General features: G+C 37.0%; 1 protein-coding gene and 1 long non-coding RNA gene across 4 annotated transcripts in view; both read left to right on the top strand.

Annotated features, from left to right (window-relative positions):
* LOC138402802 (uncharacterized) overlaps positions 1 to 17,182 on the top strand; it is a 498,790-nt gene that overhangs the window by 156,671 nt on the left and 324,937 nt on the right. The gene's annotated exons all lie outside the window — the stretch shown is intronic.
* Positions 1 to 17,182, top strand: part of Syt7 (Synaptotagmin 7) — a 429,808-nt gene that overhangs the window by 152,824 nt on the left and 259,802 nt on the right. For all 3 annotated transcript variants that reach the window (XM_069501018.1, XM_069501017.1, XM_034971820.2), the window contains one exon: positions 387 to 488. In XM_069501018.1, coding sequence (XP_069357119.1) covers positions 387 to 488 — 102 coding nt within the window. The remainder of the gene's footprint in view (positions 1 to 386; positions 489 to 17,182) is intronic.

Here is a 17,182-nt window from a genome sequence, read left to right as displayed (position 1 = left end):
TCAGTTTCAACGATAGAGACAACGCCGCTCTACAAAACCGCTTGCTCTTTCTAAAGGTCGATGTACAAGATTTACTGCCAGGTATTACATACTTAGAGAGTTCTGATAACTTTTTATAAAAAAAAATTCTCTAATTTTAAAAGGATAGTTTTGCACTTTTATTTTGTTGAATTATTAATATTATATACATTTACCTAGATGGCCAAGTGAGGATTATCAGACTCACTTGACCCTTCTCACTCTGAGAGGAGACCCGTGCTCTGTAGTGAGCCGTCGAAGGGTTGATCATGATGATGATGAATAGACATAGTTTGTAAGTAGGTAAGTATACCTACCGTATTATAAGTATTTAAAACAAAATTAAATATAGTTATTTCTTGTTCCAGGGCAGACTCAACGAGCACAGAGCCTGGGAGAGAGAAAAACTTAAGTAGACTCAATGGATTCCTAAATTTGAAGACACCACTCATAAGTACAAAAACTTTGGGGTGAGTTGTATAGATAAAATAATTTTGGTTTTCAACATTGTTTTTATGAATGCTAGAAATTTTTTAATGGAAAATTATATGTAGCGCCATCTGTTGAGAACAGTTGAAACTACGTTGCAACTTAAGCCTTTAGCAAAACTGAAACCATTCCTTTCAGGTTCTCGTGAGAGTTCGTACTAAATAGAATAGATGGCGCTTGATATAAACCAAAACGGACACGTCGTGATAATTGTTGAGGCACCCAAAGCACTTTTTTGAATGGCTGTGAAGTTGATTAATAATATTTCTCTCATTAATTGTTTACACATCTCATTCTAATCATATTATTTAAAAAAAATGTTTATAAAAATAGAATAATAGAACTAGGTAACAAAAAAATTAACAGAAACAGAAGGTATAATAAAAAAAAACAATGAAACAACAGTTCAAATAACCATGTGAGTTTATTTAGAAATTACAGACATACACTTCAATTTTATTTAGTAGTATAGAAGATAGTAGGTACCTATAGATTATTATTATACAAAAATCCTATAATTATGTAGGTATGTCTAACATGAACAAATAGAGACAAACACGTCTTTTGTTGTCCTTCTTCAAATTTCAAACTGAATAGGTAGGTACCTAATGTAATTAAAAAAAAACTAATTTGATGCAGGTTTAGGTAGCTACTTACCTAGAACTCGCTTAAGTAGCTAGGTGTCTAGTTCTATTCTACACTATTCAGTGAACACACTTACGTCTTGGCATCATTAATTTAGAAAAGTATTTGAAATTCACATAATAAACACCGACCCTGGTTCTAAAATTTTTTGTATGGTTCACACAAGAACAACAACTCTCAACTCTATTAAGCTTTGTATAACTTCAGAGAACTACTGTGGAACTGCCTTGTACATCCTGCCCTACTATAGACAAAACATGAGCTCAGAAATAAAACAAGATAAAGCTCAAAAACTAAAAATCGACATCCCGTGGGAAGGTCCCGTTATAGTAATCATGATCCATGTAATAACTATCGACACTAAATAAATACTAAGAAAAGTAGTACTTAATAAATAGGTCTGCTTATCTATCTACTTACCTAGACCTCACTTGAGTAGGAGAGTTTTATTTCTACCCTCTTTAGTGAACATACTCACGTCTTGGCATCATTAATTTAGAAAAGTAATTGAAATTCACATAATAAACACCGATCCTGGTACTAGAATTCTCTCAACTACACACAATAATAACAAGTCTCAACTCTATTAAGCTTTGTATAGCTTCGGAGAACTACTGTGGGACTACTGCTACCCTGCTATAGTCAAAACATGGTGATTGACTGACTGATCTATCAACGCACAGCTCAAACTACTGGACTGGATTTGTATAGTCCACGCGGACAAACTCACGAGCATAAGCTAGTCAAAACATGAGCTCATAAAAATAAACAAAATAAATAAAAATATTTTTTATTCAAATAAACTTTTACAAGTATTTTTGAATCGTCAGATGCATCTACCACTGGTTCGGATTAGAACAGAAAATCAAAGGGTTCCCACAGGATATTTAGAAACCTAAATCCATACAGGCGAAGTCCCATACATGGTCTATGTGGTACGTCATATTACTCATAATATTATTAAGACAAACTTTAATTACGTTGTGGCGGTTGCCACAATTGCAACTAGATGGCGCTATTCAATCGATAACATTTCATGACGTAGTCCCGAACAAATGTACCGCCGACAAATACTCGCACTAACGGAGTTTTCTGCAATCTGGACTATATATAGAAGTTTCAAGACACAACCGGCCGCCCAGCTGGCGCTACCGAGCACATCCAACTGCTCGGTCTCTCTCTTTGGTACTGTCGAAGCCTACACTGCTCCCGTACAACGTCAAATATTAATTTTGCCTAATAATACCTAATTACCTGCCTATACCTACTTATATATTCGATACACTGATATATTATTATTATTATTATCTATTCTAGACAATACAATTATTATCACACCGCCATAATTCGACGCAGCCCAATATAATGTATGTAATAGTGACATTAATTAAGGAATATCACTTATCTGTAAATTCAGGCATATCGACATTATGGACTAGATGATACCCGTGACTTCATTCGTATGGGTTTACTTTTTATTAATCCCGTGTGAACTCTGAATTTCAAGGACAAAGAGTACCCCATATCGGTCACCGGGATGCAAGTTATCTTTGTAGCTATCATCCAAATCAGTTAAGGCGAAATGCGGCGCAAAAGCGGTGTTGAGACACATTTCGGATGTTCAAAGAATAAAGTTTTGGCCTCAAACACTACAAATTCGTTTATTTATCTTTTAATATTAAGTATAAAATCACCAATTAATTTATCACCATCAATTAATGTACATGAAAGCAAATAAATAAATAACCAATTAATTAATCACCATCAATTAAAGTACATGAAGGCAAATAAATAAATCTAATCTAAACTAATCTAAAAATTCAAGATATTTTTTGTTGAATTACGAGAGCCAAAACACGATTGGCACAATTTGGCTTGATAAAAAAAATCGCGAAGTTTCCCCAAAATACGTATTTTTTACACGACCATTAGGAGAAAAACTAGTTTTATTCGATTGATATAAAACCATAAAGAAAATTTGAGTCGAATATTCCATATAACTCATATATAACTATATCGACAGTTTCCAACAATTTCAACGAATAACTCCCTCGATGTATATCAAAAGTTAATCGTTTCTTTGTAACCCTTACTGCTAGAAACATAAGGTTCAAAATACTTCACTACGTTTCAGATGGACCATCGATTTTGCCAAGTCAATGAAAAATGCATGAAGATACACGATATCGGGGCTGTTTCCGGGGGTTGTATTGCGATTATGAAGTTATATTGTTGTTTAATACTAGTTTTGGGCTCGATAATGGGCGGTATGGTATAGATTTATATAGTTAAAACTAGCTGATGCTTAGGGGTTGAATTCTCAGAAATCCTTTCTTAGCGGATGTCTATGTTATAATGGCTATCTGTATGGCAAATTTCCGCCCGATCTGTCCAATAGTTTGAGCTGTGCATTGATAGATCAGTCAGTCAGTCAGTTTTTCCTTTTAGAAGACGTTCGTAGCTACGGTTTATAGTAGTGATTGACAAAGTAGAGTTAAGACAGAGATGGTTCATGGTGTAGAGACAAAAACATTATTTCAAATAGGAATTTGAATCACAGCACTAAGACGCTCCGTGCACTGTAAGGGGATATTCCAGTTCCGTCCATTTGCAAGCCGTCAGTGCTGACGGATAACTAAGACGAATGGTGCTGCCTTGTGAGACACACTGCTGCAAAAACTGTGCAATGAGGCTGAGATATATAGAGCCTACGTTGGCGTAGCTCAGACTTAAGACAGTTAAAATGAGAATGAGTTATGTATCTGTCTAGTTTTAACTGTAAGGAAAGTCAAAGTACGCTTTATAGACCTCAGCCTTACTCTTAGAATTCGTGTCAAACAAATTCATCCTTATGTAGATACCTACTCGTATAATGTAGATGTAGAGACAATACGAAAATCATGAAACCAATAGGAATTTGAACCACAGTGCTAAGACGCCCCACCCCAGTGCAGTGTAAAGGGATATTCCAGTTCCGTCCATTTGCAAAGCTGTCAGTGCTGATAAATAAACGAATGGTGCTGCTTTGTGAGACATACTGCTGCAAAAACTGTGCAATGCACACTGATAGACAATGTATTTACGTGCTGGATTACGCGTCCCAAACATTTGCACTTGGCCAATAATCCACCACACTAGCCATGTGCAGATTGGCAGACTTCACACAGCTTTGAGAACATTACGGAGAACTCGTAGGCATGCAGATTTTGTCATTATGTTTTCCTTTTTCCTTTGCTCAAAACGTACCTACATAACTCTGATAAGTTTAAGGTGCGTGCCCGGGATTGAACCCCTGAATTGAAGGCCGACAGACAGACGTCTCAACTATCTAAACAACCATTTCAAAAGCTTTGCGTCACTAAGAGCCCTAAAATACTGAGATCCCATAACGACGCCGCTGGCTAGGTAGCTTATTTGGCTACATACCATAGCCAAATGAGGTAGCCAAAAAAGTAGCCAGTGGCTACTGGCTCTCCTCATTCATTCATTGGATTTCGTTGGAAATGGATCCATAGCCGGTGACGTCACCATGGCGTCCCAGTGAGTTAGCGCTCCATGCTTAGAATAACAACTCGCTCCATGATAAAAATCAGATGTAAGTTTTCTGTATTCAAATACGTTTACCTACTCGAAACTCTCAGAACTTTGCTAGTCGTAACTTAGTATTTAATTGAATACTGCTCCATATTTCTCTCAACAGTGTGTCACTTTGAACACCAACTTTCAGCGCTCTTCGGAGAGGAATGAGATTTGAATGCCAAATCTGCCTTTGATTATAGCAATCGGATTACTTCTACTGAATATATCGTATGTAGTGCTTGCTGCTGGTATAGTAAACTAATAATATTGTATTTCTGTGTAAATAGGACCTTTGAAATACTCACGTAGGTAATACGTATACCTAATACTTCATTCGCAGTTCGCACATTGATTTTTTTTTTATTTTTAAATGTCATTTATTTTTATAATAATTACAAAAAAGTTATGCAACAGTTTTTCTAGATAACTTATTGCTAACAACAGTATTAAATATTTGTTTGTACAGGCTAAACACCTTTATAAACATATACCTACATCTACATACGTAAGTAGTGTACAGACAATTAGATCCTATTTTATATTAATTTACCTATCGCTAAATCATGATATTATCATAATGTGCATTATATTTGAGCTATAACACACAGATACTAAAAGTTCGCACATTGGTGTGGCAGAAAACTAAATTGAAAGCGTTTTTTTTGTAAAATGGTTCTTAATACCTACATTTAAATTTTGAGATCATGGACGAGATAGTAGTGGATAGTAAATGGCTATTGAGTGAGTATTAATTGTTGTTATAGTAAGTACGTCATGTACTATATTACACTATTATTTTGTAATGTATTGCTGTTTTGGGTGTCAAATTTACTAAATGTAGGTATGGTTTATTTACGCGTGCTGCGATATAGTGATAGTGTTAATAGCTCTAACAAAGCGATAATTTATTGCTGTCATTTGAAACTGTATATTGGGTTTAACTAGGGCTTAATTGTATTAATTGTATGGTTCTCAGGACTCACATAAATAATTCGTGGTTATAATGTTATGGTCTGGCAATTTTGCTTTTCTCGTTCATCTACTCTCGTGCATTTTTTAGGGTTCCGTACCTCAAAAGGAAAAAGGACCCTTGTACCTGTACGTTTTGAAACAGATTTTTATTTATTTTTATGCATAATAGTTTTTGATTTATCGTGCAAAATGTCGAAAAAATACGACTGTATTACAGGACCCTCTGTACGCGAGTCTGACTCGCACTTGGCCGGTTTCTAATCTTCCGGGCTTTGGTTAAATATAATTGCATATTGCATACTACACATTAAAATGTACTTCTGCTTGATTTTCCTGAACTTCATTAAAATCTTGATTTATAAAATAAAATATTTCTGTACAAGAAAATACTCTTCACTTTTAAAGTAAGTACTCTAAGATAGACAAATACCCCGGGGCATCAGAGCTTTAATATTTTTGTTTCAACACGACGTTGCCTCAGATCCGGTGAGCTGTCAAACCCCACAATGATACAATGCAAGCATTATTCAGAAGACAGTCGACAAGAGATATTGTTCCTTCGAGATGAACACGAGTATATAATATTATCACAGTATACAAATATTTGTCTTGGGGCTTTGTTGGATCGTCAGGTTTTATCAACGCTATATTGTACATCAAGTGGGATGAAAAGTGAAAAACAAATGTCATCATCGTCATCATCGTCAACCGATAGACGTCCACGGCTGGACATACATAGGTCTCTTGTAGGGATTTCCACATGCCACGGTGTTGCGCTGCCTGAATCCAGCGGTTCCCGGCGACTTGTTTGACGTCATCTGTCTACTTATGCGAGGTCGTCATTCCAACACATTGAGCACCATCGCCACCCATTGAGCTATGTGGTTTACCCTGTTTCTTTTACGGATCTCCTCATTTCTGATTTGATCACGTAGAGAGACTCCAAGCATAGCTCTCTACATCGCCCGCTGAGTTACTCTGAGCTTGCTTAGACAAATGTAAGATACATATTATTGAAGCAGTGGGTTAAATAAAAACCAGCAAGCAGTATAATCGCTCCAATTTATTTATTAATCATTCATCGCAATAATAATCACTGATTTATATTTAATGCTTTTTACAACACATTAGTTTTGCTTACACTGATGTATTTATTACTGTTTATTTATATCACTATTAATTTGCATTGATTTACTTGTCACAATTTCTACTTACACTGAATTTACCGATTAACTAATATTTAGAACACAAACTGGCATAGTTTTTGCTGACACCGTGTTACGTACAATAATATCTCTCGAAATGAGCTCTCATGGCTTTTTAAAGCTGTATCCCTACCGAAGGCGTCCGGTAGGTGGGCTGTGATTCGCTGTTTGGCTGCGGTTGGCGGTGATTCGCTGTCAGTGGCGGTAAGTGGCTGTCATTGGCTGTGATAGACCGGCTTGGCAGTGATTAGCCGGCCTCACATAGGTTGGCTCGGGTTGGCTCGGATTGGCTCGGGTTGGCTCAAGTGTGTGGCGTAACATTATCGTAAAAACTGTAGGTTTTCCACTAGTATGCTTAATACGTTTGCTGATGAAAGACAGAGCTTTTTAAGACTATTCCCCACTAGACCTGAGCCAATGAAACTATTGATGTCGGAGGAATCTATTTCTGAAAAAAAAAACTGAACCAAGGCATTCCAGACCAGTTTAGAAGATTCAATTGACGATGATCGAAAAGCACTTGTAAAAGCTTATCTGTTTTTAATAAAAAAAATCTTTCTATTTATTCTAAATAATATCTGTCCCGGCTTTACTCGCGTGTGTAGTCGACGTTAGCCCGACTAGTTTCGAACCCATACGGGGTCCTTTTTCAAGGGAGTCCGTTCGCGCACGCACCGCGGGTTTGAGTCAAAACCGCGGCGCGTGCTAACGTCGACTGACTACACACGTGAGTAAAGCCGGGACAGATATTATTTAGAATGGAATTCACTCACGGTAGTTTAAACGCTAAAATAGTTTAAACGCTAAAATCTTTCTATTTACTTATAATACTTGGGCTGAATTAGCGTGGTTATGACGAATGTGTCCTTAAAAGTTGTCAAGATTTTTTCATTCATTTCATGATTCACATTCGCAAAAGAGGGCGCGCCCAGTGGCAACCGGGACGCAAGCTATATAATCACACAATCGTCTCCGGTCTCGTTCTTAACTGAAAGCTGTTAACAAGAGCTGGGATGTTTGCAGTACTCACACAAACGCAATTTTATTATGCGTGCTTTCACTATGACATCCTGTCATGTAGATGTCGTCACGTGACACTGGCATCACTCTTTGAGTGAGTTCACGACATTACACATTACATCCTAAGCTCCCCCATCCGGTAATAAACCCCGGAAGCACTCACGAAGCAAAAAAAGATTCTTTGTTAAACTGAAAGAATTGGTAATCAATTTCACGACCATTTGTTCAGGCTAATAAAAATAATCCTTGCGAACCCGGAATTTTGAGAGATGGAAATTTTAATATCGTTCATTTTGTGATAATGTTTTATGCAAACATAGTCGGGGTATTCAGATATTATGCGGTTATAAATTTGTGTATAAATGAGGATTTTGAAACAAAAGCGAGGCACGGGATGTATGAGATGTGAATGTGGAGTCGCAAACGGTTTAATAGGGTTAGCAAAGAACACGACATAATAATTCTTAATTTTCTGTTTTTAAGATTTATAGGAGTTGTGAAAATGCATATCAATCGATTGCAAGTCAGTAATTGGATAGATGACCAACTTTGTAGGTTATTTGGCTTTTTTGTCTTCTTCGTGCCTCGGAGAGCACGTTGAGCCAATGGTTGTGACTTTTATCACTAAGATCTGATAATAACTTTAAAACCAGAGTCTCATACACATAGTCGAGTTGTAGTTATGCGGAAGGATCTGGGAATCCACCTCATTATTATATACCAAAAGAACTCTTACCATTAGATATGTGATGTATGGAAAGGGGGCATCAATAGAAGTTGGAAATAATTCGCTTACCTGCTCCTAACCATATTATACAAGTATTTGTTTGTTAGTTTATTAATTTGTCCTTTAATCATGCTGGCCGCAGCGGAACAACGCATCGATGTGATTTTTTGCATGCTGTTAAAGACGTGGAGAGTTTTCAGTTTCACAAATAAGCTTGTAGGTACATAGTAAAATTTAGAATGAATGTCTGTGAAAAATAATAAAGTTGTTTGATGTGGGTAAATGCCAAGAGACCTTATTTAAAATATGAAAGTTATTGTTTCTACTGCCTACAAATTCTAAACGAAACCACACATAAAATAAAAGGTTCTTTGGAGATTATTTGAGCTAAAACATTGAAAAAAAATCATCTTGAGGTTTTTGGGATTTTTGGGTTGGTGCTAAGGGAATGATCATTTTCATATTCAGTTCTTACACTAGATTTAACTGTTTTAACAGCATATGTCACTCAGTCAGTTTTCCCTTTAATTACTTAATAGTAGCTCATGCCCACACCTTAATCTGCATGGATTTAGGTTTGTGAAAATATTTTGGGACTCATTAATTTTTTCGAATAAAACAAGTCTATGTTCGTTAACGGGATGCAAGTTATCTTTGTACTTTCGTCGAAAACTATCGAAAAGATTTAAAAAAAAAAACTTTTTTATTCAAATAAACTTGTACAAGTACTTTCGAATAGTCGGATGTATCTACCACTGGTTCGGAATGCCTTTCCTACCGAGAAGAACCAGCAAGAAACTCGGCGGTTGCTCTTGGGGCAGATGGTCAGACAAAAATACAGGAAGACACATATTGCATTTATAATATCATTATTAGTGTAAGTCGGAAACGAAGCTCCTATTGATGAAATAAACAAACATTTTTGCTGACTCTACCATATTATACCGTACCTACAAAGTATTCAGTGTGAATATTTCAGCGCATAATTACAGTTTCTTTCAGTAGGTACTCGTAGGTACGTCGCTTAATTCGACTGCGCTTAGTGGTCTGTTTTTAGCATTTATATGGTTGTTGACGCTGATTTAGTTTCTCGTTATTTCTCTTCTTCTTTTTTCTTTATTTTTGACGCTCACAAGTACCTATAATATTTTAATAATTTTTAATATCATTTTAAAACAAATTTTTAAGGAAGAATTTCATCGTTTAATCTTCTTCTTCTAAATTTGTGTAAAAGGAAGAGGACTGACTGATCTATCAACGCACAGCTCAAACTATACTGGACAAATCGGGCTGAAATTTGGTATGCAGATAGCTATTATGACGTAGGCATCCGCTAAGAAAGGATTTATGAAAATTCAACCCCTAAGGGGGTAAAATAGGAGTTTGAAATTTATGTAATCCACGCGGATGAAGTTGCCAGCATAAGCTAGTCTAAATATATAAAAGGAAAAGGTGACTGACTGACTGACTGATCTTTCAACGCGCAGCTTAAACAACTGGACGAATTGGGCTTAAATTCGGCATGCAGGTAAGTATTATGACGTAGACATCAGTTAAAAAAGGATTTTTGAAAATTCAACGCCTTACCGCGGTTACGCACTCATCCGCTCCGAGTCCGTGAAAATACATTCCTTTTTGTTTGGTATGGGAGCTTATGTCGTAGATAATCGTTGGTATACTCACGGATGACCTAGAATACCTAGACCTAGATACGTAGAACTAGAGTAAATAGGCATTTGAAATTTGTGTTGTTCATGCGGACGAAGTTGCGGGCCTAAGCTAGTTTATAATGTTGGTAGGAGGTATGGATTAGTATGAATGGTTAAGAAATTAAATTAATCAAGGCTGTGTTGTAAACAAAAGACATTTATCTCGTTTCTTTGTCAGCAGAAAAAGATCTCTTTAGCTTAAAAGCTTAAGCTCTTTAGCGTAAGCTCGAGAGCATAATTAAGAAAAGTAAGGCGGATCCATTTCAATTAATTGTTATTGCATTAGCAAGACGACCAAGAAATCTTACGCTTTTTCATAATATTTTGTATCGTATTTCAAGCAATGGTTTGATTTCCTTTTGGAGGTGTAGTCTATGTTTGTAACTAAATACAAATTAATAGTCGTCATCATGATCAACCCTTCGCCGGCTCACTGCAGAGCACAGGTCTCCTCTCAGAGTGAGAAGGGTTTTGGCCCATGGCCACCTGGCCTCCTCACGATGTTTTTTCCTTTACCGTTAAAGCAAGCGATACCTATTTAAACGCAAATAACGCCAAAAACATTGACTTATATACATATACTAGCTTATGCTCGCGACTTCGTCCGCGTGGACTACACAAATTTCAAACCCCTATTTCATCCCCTTAGGGGTTGAATTTTCAAAAATCCTTTCTTAGCGGATGCCTACGTCATAATAGCTATCTGCATGCCAAATTTCACCTCGATCCGTCCAGTAGTTTGAGCTGTGCGTTGATAGATCAGTCAGTCACCTTTTCCTTTTATATATTTAAGATTACTTAAGTTATTTTGAGCGTGCCTGGGATCGAACCCCCGACCTCCCGATTAGGAGGCAAATGTCTTAACCACTAGGCTATCACGGCTATACTTATATTTTAATTTATTTACTTCTTTATTCTAGATTTTATTTAATATTTATAACGCGTAGACCTTAGTACCTACAAAATATAGGTCATGCTGCGATTACCCAAAGCATTTAATAGCATGTCACGGGCAGCAAGCCTCTCAGGAAATTCCTGTCTGAGCTAGAATTCCTTTATTATACACTGGAGCTATGAGCTCCAACCACAAATATTATATCCACACACTAGCAACCAGTCCCGGTTTCGCACGGGTAGCAAATTCCACAGTAGTTACATTTTTTATACTATAGGTTATTCCTACTAGCTTATTCCCGCGACTTTGTGCACTACACTTTCCAACTTCTATTTTACCCTTTTAGGGGTTGACTTTTCCAAAAACCCTTTCTTAGCGGATGCCTACGTCATAACAGCTATCTGCATGCCATATTTTAGCCCAATCCGTCCAGTAGTTTGAGCTGTGCGTTGATAAATCAGTCAGTCACCTTTTCCTTTTATATATTTAGACTAGCGACCCGCCCCGACTTCGCACTCTATATTTTTTTTATTTTTATACTATATCTATATCTTCAATCTCTAATTTTTTTTAAATAAATAAAATATACTTATAGCTTTATGTCACTAGGAATAAAGTAGCTTCCTACTGGTAAAAGAATTTTAAAAATTGCTTCAGTAGTTCCAACAAACAAAGTTATTTTCAACAAACTTACAAATTAAGTATATTTTTATAATTTTTATAATGTTTTACCTATACATTTATAAAGGAAATGACATGATATATATCATGTCATTTCCTTTATAATATTGTTTGTATGTTTGTTAGTTCTTGACTGGTTGTTGACGTACGAAAGTATCTGATCGTAACAGATTATCCTTATAATAGAACTGACAAACACAGAGACGATTGGAACAAGATTGGGACATTAGGTGATCGCCAGTACGCTTAGTATAAGATTTTACGTCTCACCAACTTTGCTAGAATTCGAGAGTCGAAACACAATTACGTCAAAGTAAAATGGACCTAAAAAGCCTTGAATTAAAATCTAAAATTCAATGCCACAGATTTTAGTTTCGCAACGTTTCCACTTGGAGCGCTGGCTATAGATGTGTAGACAAACTTGAGCTTTAAAACAAGGCAATTAAGATCGAGTTTACTATAACGTGGAAGTGTTTCGACACTCGAATACTATCAACGTTGGTGAGACATAAAATCTCATACTAAGCGTACCTACAGAGCGACAAAATTACGCAATGAAATGAGAATTTCCCTTTCCTGAAATCGGTTAAGATGGTAATAAATACCTATTTATTTTAGAAGCATGTTTTTCAATTTTTTTTACCAAGCCATGATTAATAATTTTATTTAAATAATGCAATGTTTCCAGCTGTGATAGCCCAGTGGTTAAGACTTCGATTTCCTATTCGGGAGTCTGCAGTTTGATCCCGCGCATGTATTTACCTTTAGCTGTTTAGGGTTCCGTACCTCAAAAGGAAGAAAGGAACCCTTATAGGATCACTTCATTGTCTGTCTGTCTGGTCTGTCTGTCTGTCTCTCTGTCGTGTATGTCAAGAAACCTATAGTATGGAACCCTTGGTGCGCGAGTCTGAATCGCACTTGGCCTCTTTTTTTGAAATTATTGTACGTTTTAATGACTTACATATAACTTGCTTTTTACAACACTACTTTTTAATAACAAATTAACATTGGCAGATAATAATTAAATGCCAATAATTTTAAATAATGCTAAAAAAGGCTTCCCATGAGGGTGAGATGCTCAATCTGTGAACAAACCCTCACATAAGAATAAAAAAAAATTAAAAATGCACTCTTTTTATTCCACACTACATGAAGCCCGCGACTTCGTCCGCGTGGATTTAGGTGTCTCAAAAATCCTGTGGGAACTCTTTGATTTTCCGGAATAAAAAGTTGCTCATGTCAATTTCCGGGATGCAAGTACCCATGTAAATCGGTTAAACGGATGGGCCTTTAAGAATCCCTTGGGAACTCTTTGATTTTCCGGGATAAAGATTCCTTCCCCAGGATGTAAGCTAACTTTGTATCAAATTTCATCAAAATCCGTTAAACTGTTGGGCCGTAAAAAGCTAGCAGACAGACAGACAGACACACTTTCGCATTTATAATATTAGTAAGTATGGTATTTTTCGAGAAATGTTTTGTAGCTAGCTACAGTTTCTTTTTCCTTTGAAACACGAGAAATACCAAGACGAAAATTTATTTCCTAAGACCGCGATAAACTTTGTGAAGTCACAGCAGAAGTATCCGAGTTTCGGTACTGTTACGCAAACTTTACTAACCACTTATGAGCAGTAACACGAAATGACCTAACTTTTGAAGTCAGAATTTCGTAGTACATTATAATATATTTGACGACCTCCCTGGCGCATTGGTGAGGCCTGTAGTCTTATTAGTGGAAGGTCCTGGGTTCGATTCCAGGCATGGCTTGGAATTTTACAATTTCAAAATTTTCTGTAGACGTCTGTTCTGGTGGGAGACTACGGCCTTGCGTACTTACCAAATTTCATGTAAATCGGTTAAACGGATGAGCCTTTAGGAATGCCGTGGGAACTCTTTGATTTTCCAGGATAAAAAGTAGCCTGTCTTTCCCCGGGATTTAAGCTAATATTTTTATAATATTAGTATGGATATTTCTCGAGAAATGTTTTGTAGTTTACAGTTTCTTTTTCCTTTGAAACACGAGAAATACCAAGACGAAAATTTATTTCCTACGACCGCGATAAACTTTGTGAAGTCACAGCAGAAGAATCCGAGTTTCGGTACTGTTACGCAAACTTTACTAACCACTTATGAGCAGTAACACGAAATGACCTAACTTTTGAAGTCAGAATTTCGTAGTACATTATAATATATTTGACGCCCTCCCTGGCGCATTGGTGAGCACTGTGGTCTTATTATTGGAAGGCCCCGGGTTTCACTCCTGGCAGAGCAAATTTGACATTTCATAATTTCTAAATTTTCTCTAGTCTGGTCTGGTGGGAGGCTACGGCCGTGGCTACTTACCACTGTACCGGCAAAGCCGTGCCGCCAAGCAATTTAGCATTCCGGTGCGATGCCGCGTAGAAACTGACCAGGGGTAATGAGCTTTAATGAAACTGCCATACCCCTTCCAAGTTAGCCTGCTACAATCTTAGACTGCATATTCACTTACCACCAAGTGAGATCGCAGATCGCCTTGTATCTGAATTAAAAAAACTTATGACGCAGTAAAACAAAATGAACTTTTCAAGTCAGAATTTCGTAGTATATACATTATAATATGTTTTTTAAGTATTTTGGTGAGTACGTATGAAAATTGTGTGAGGTATAAACAACTTAGGTACTAATGGCCCATTTATGGGGTAAATGTATCCGTTTTCTCCGAGGGTTGTAGGTATGCTTGAGGGTTGTACGTCTGTTTGGGTCAGAGACAAATAAGCCTGTTTTGTCGGCGGTTAAAGCGTAATTACCAACCTAAAAAGTTTAAATATTCATAACAATTTTGGATGCCAGCCGCATTTTTTTTTTTTAAAGTGAAACTTTTTATACGCATCCATGGAAAGACTAGGTAGGTACGTACCTTTGTCTGGTGGGAGGCTTTGGCCGTGGATAGTTACCACTCTACCGTGCCGCCAAGCAATTTAGCGTTCCGGTACGATGCCGTGTAGAAACCAAAGGGGCATGCATGCATGGGTTTAATAAAAACAGCCATACCCATACCAAATTAGCCCGATTCCATCTTAGACTGCATCATCATTTGCCACCAGGTAAGATTGCAGTCAAGAGCTAACTTGTATCTGAATTTAAAAAAGATAATTTTATGGAAATTATCTTATGTAACGTAAGTAGGTCTACCCACTTATGAAGCAGTAACCCGAAGAGCTCTAAAGGTTCTAGCACATGCGATACTTTAGTAACAGCAACTAGCGAGTTTGCTAGCTCAGAAGTCTGACAGTTTTATAGTGGCATAAAGGACCAATGGTGGTTCCTGGAATAGGGTCTTAGACTGTAATAATAAAATGATATTGTGATATTTTGTATAGCGGTAGTTTATAGGGCTAGAATTCATTATTAAAGAGAATAATTTTAATTAAAAAACCAGTCAATTTCGAGTCAGACTCGCGCACTGAGGCTTCCGTACTACAATCGTATTTTAGCGACATTTTGCACGATAAATCAAAAACTGTTGTGCCTAAAAATAAATAAAAATCTATTTTAGAATATACAGGTAAAGCCCTTTCATATTATAATACCCACTTGGTAGTCGAAAATAGCAATATTTGTTCATGAACACATTTTAATTTTTTTCTTGTGATGTAACCACAAATTTACGGTTTTCATATTTTTCCCCTAATGTCTGCTATAAGACCTACCTACCTGTCAAATTTCATGATCCTAGGTCAATGGGAAGTACCCTGTAAGTTTCTTGACAGACAGACAGACGGACAGACAGACAACAAAGTGATCCTATAAGGGTTCCGTTTTTCCTAAAACACATTTTTATTTATTTTGTATAAATAAAAATCATAAATGCCGCACGTCCATCCCAATCCTAAAAAAATCTTGTGTGCTAGCGTATCCTACTCATAAATTTGTATGACATAATGTATGTATGTATAGTATGTATGAGTATATGATTATATGAAGTACCAACAACCTGTTAAGGTCTCTTTGCTCGTAAGGAAAAGGGAGTCCCAATTAGAGAAGCCGTGCGCGGGTTTTATATTGAGCGTATCAAGAAAGGTTTACAAACACTTGGGAAGGTTGCTTTCGTTAATTTAAGTATTATGTTTGTATAAAGTTCTACGCACATTACACCGACTTCATTTTTTAAATTTTTGTCTTAGAAAATTTAAAAGTTCACACGGGATTTAAAAAAAACCTATAATCCGCGACAGGTCATTAGGCAATCAGGGTATGAGACGGGGGGACGCCCCGCACACCTGCACATGACCCATGCACACCGGGTTAGTGCGGGGGCTGTGCGGATGTTCGAGGCGTTTCCTCCCCGGTTTCCATTTCGACTCTTACTATAAGTCCTTGTGATCGAAATCAAGGGCATCATCTATTTATTTGCTATTTGATATAGGCTACTTTTCTCTCGGAAAATAAAAGAGTTCCATAAAAAAAACCTAAATCCATGTAAACGAAGTCGCAGGCATCATTTAGTACATAATATTTTTTTCTACTCACGAAAGAAAGGCGTATTTGCAATATATAACATGTCTATACTGAGTTACAATTACGGTTGTGGCTTATAAATACCGACCGACTTTGACGACCTCCCTGGCGCAGTGGTAAGCTAAATCCCGGGTTCGATTCCCGGCAGGGGGTGGAACTTTATAATTTCTAAATTCCTGGTCTGGTCTGGTGGGAGGCTTCGGCCGTGGCTAGTTACCACCCTACTGGCAAAAGCCGTGCTGCCAAGCGATTTAGCGTTCCGGTACGATGCAGTGTCGAAACCAATGCGTATGGTTTACTAAAAACTGCCATAACTCTTCCAGGTTAGCCCGCATTCATTTTAGATTGCATCATGACTTACCACCAGGTGAGATTGTAGCTAACTTATGGCTTACTTGTATCTGAATTTAAAAAAATACCGAGCTGCTAGTAGGTTGGAGATGATTATTAAGAATTTTTAACCCTGTTTAAGAGCTATTCAAATATACCGCGATTGTTTATTTTGCTGACCCACTTTTCGCATCTACGTTATTGTGAAAAAAATGGCTACTTTTTGACCGAGAAATAATTAGGTAATTAGTGCATTTACGTTTTGGACTTTTTTGCCAACGTTACCTACCTCTTTAAAAATAAAGACTCTTAGAGCGACCACGCACTCATCCGATCCGAATCCGTGAAAATACGCCCCAAAAAGTTAAAGATGCGAATTAAATTCGAAACATGGTAGTTCATAAGTACAAAA

The sequence above is a fragment of the Maniola hyperantus genome, chromosome 9 (genome assembly GCF_902806685.2).
Source record: "Maniola hyperantus chromosome 9, iAphHyp1.2, whole genome shotgun sequence".
In the NCBI taxonomy this organism is placed as follows: domain Eukaryota; kingdom Metazoa; phylum Arthropoda; class Insecta; order Lepidoptera; family Nymphalidae; genus Maniola; species Maniola hyperantus.
Note: the sequence above shows the minus strand (reverse complement) of the source record. Positions and strands in the feature narration are given on the sequence as shown.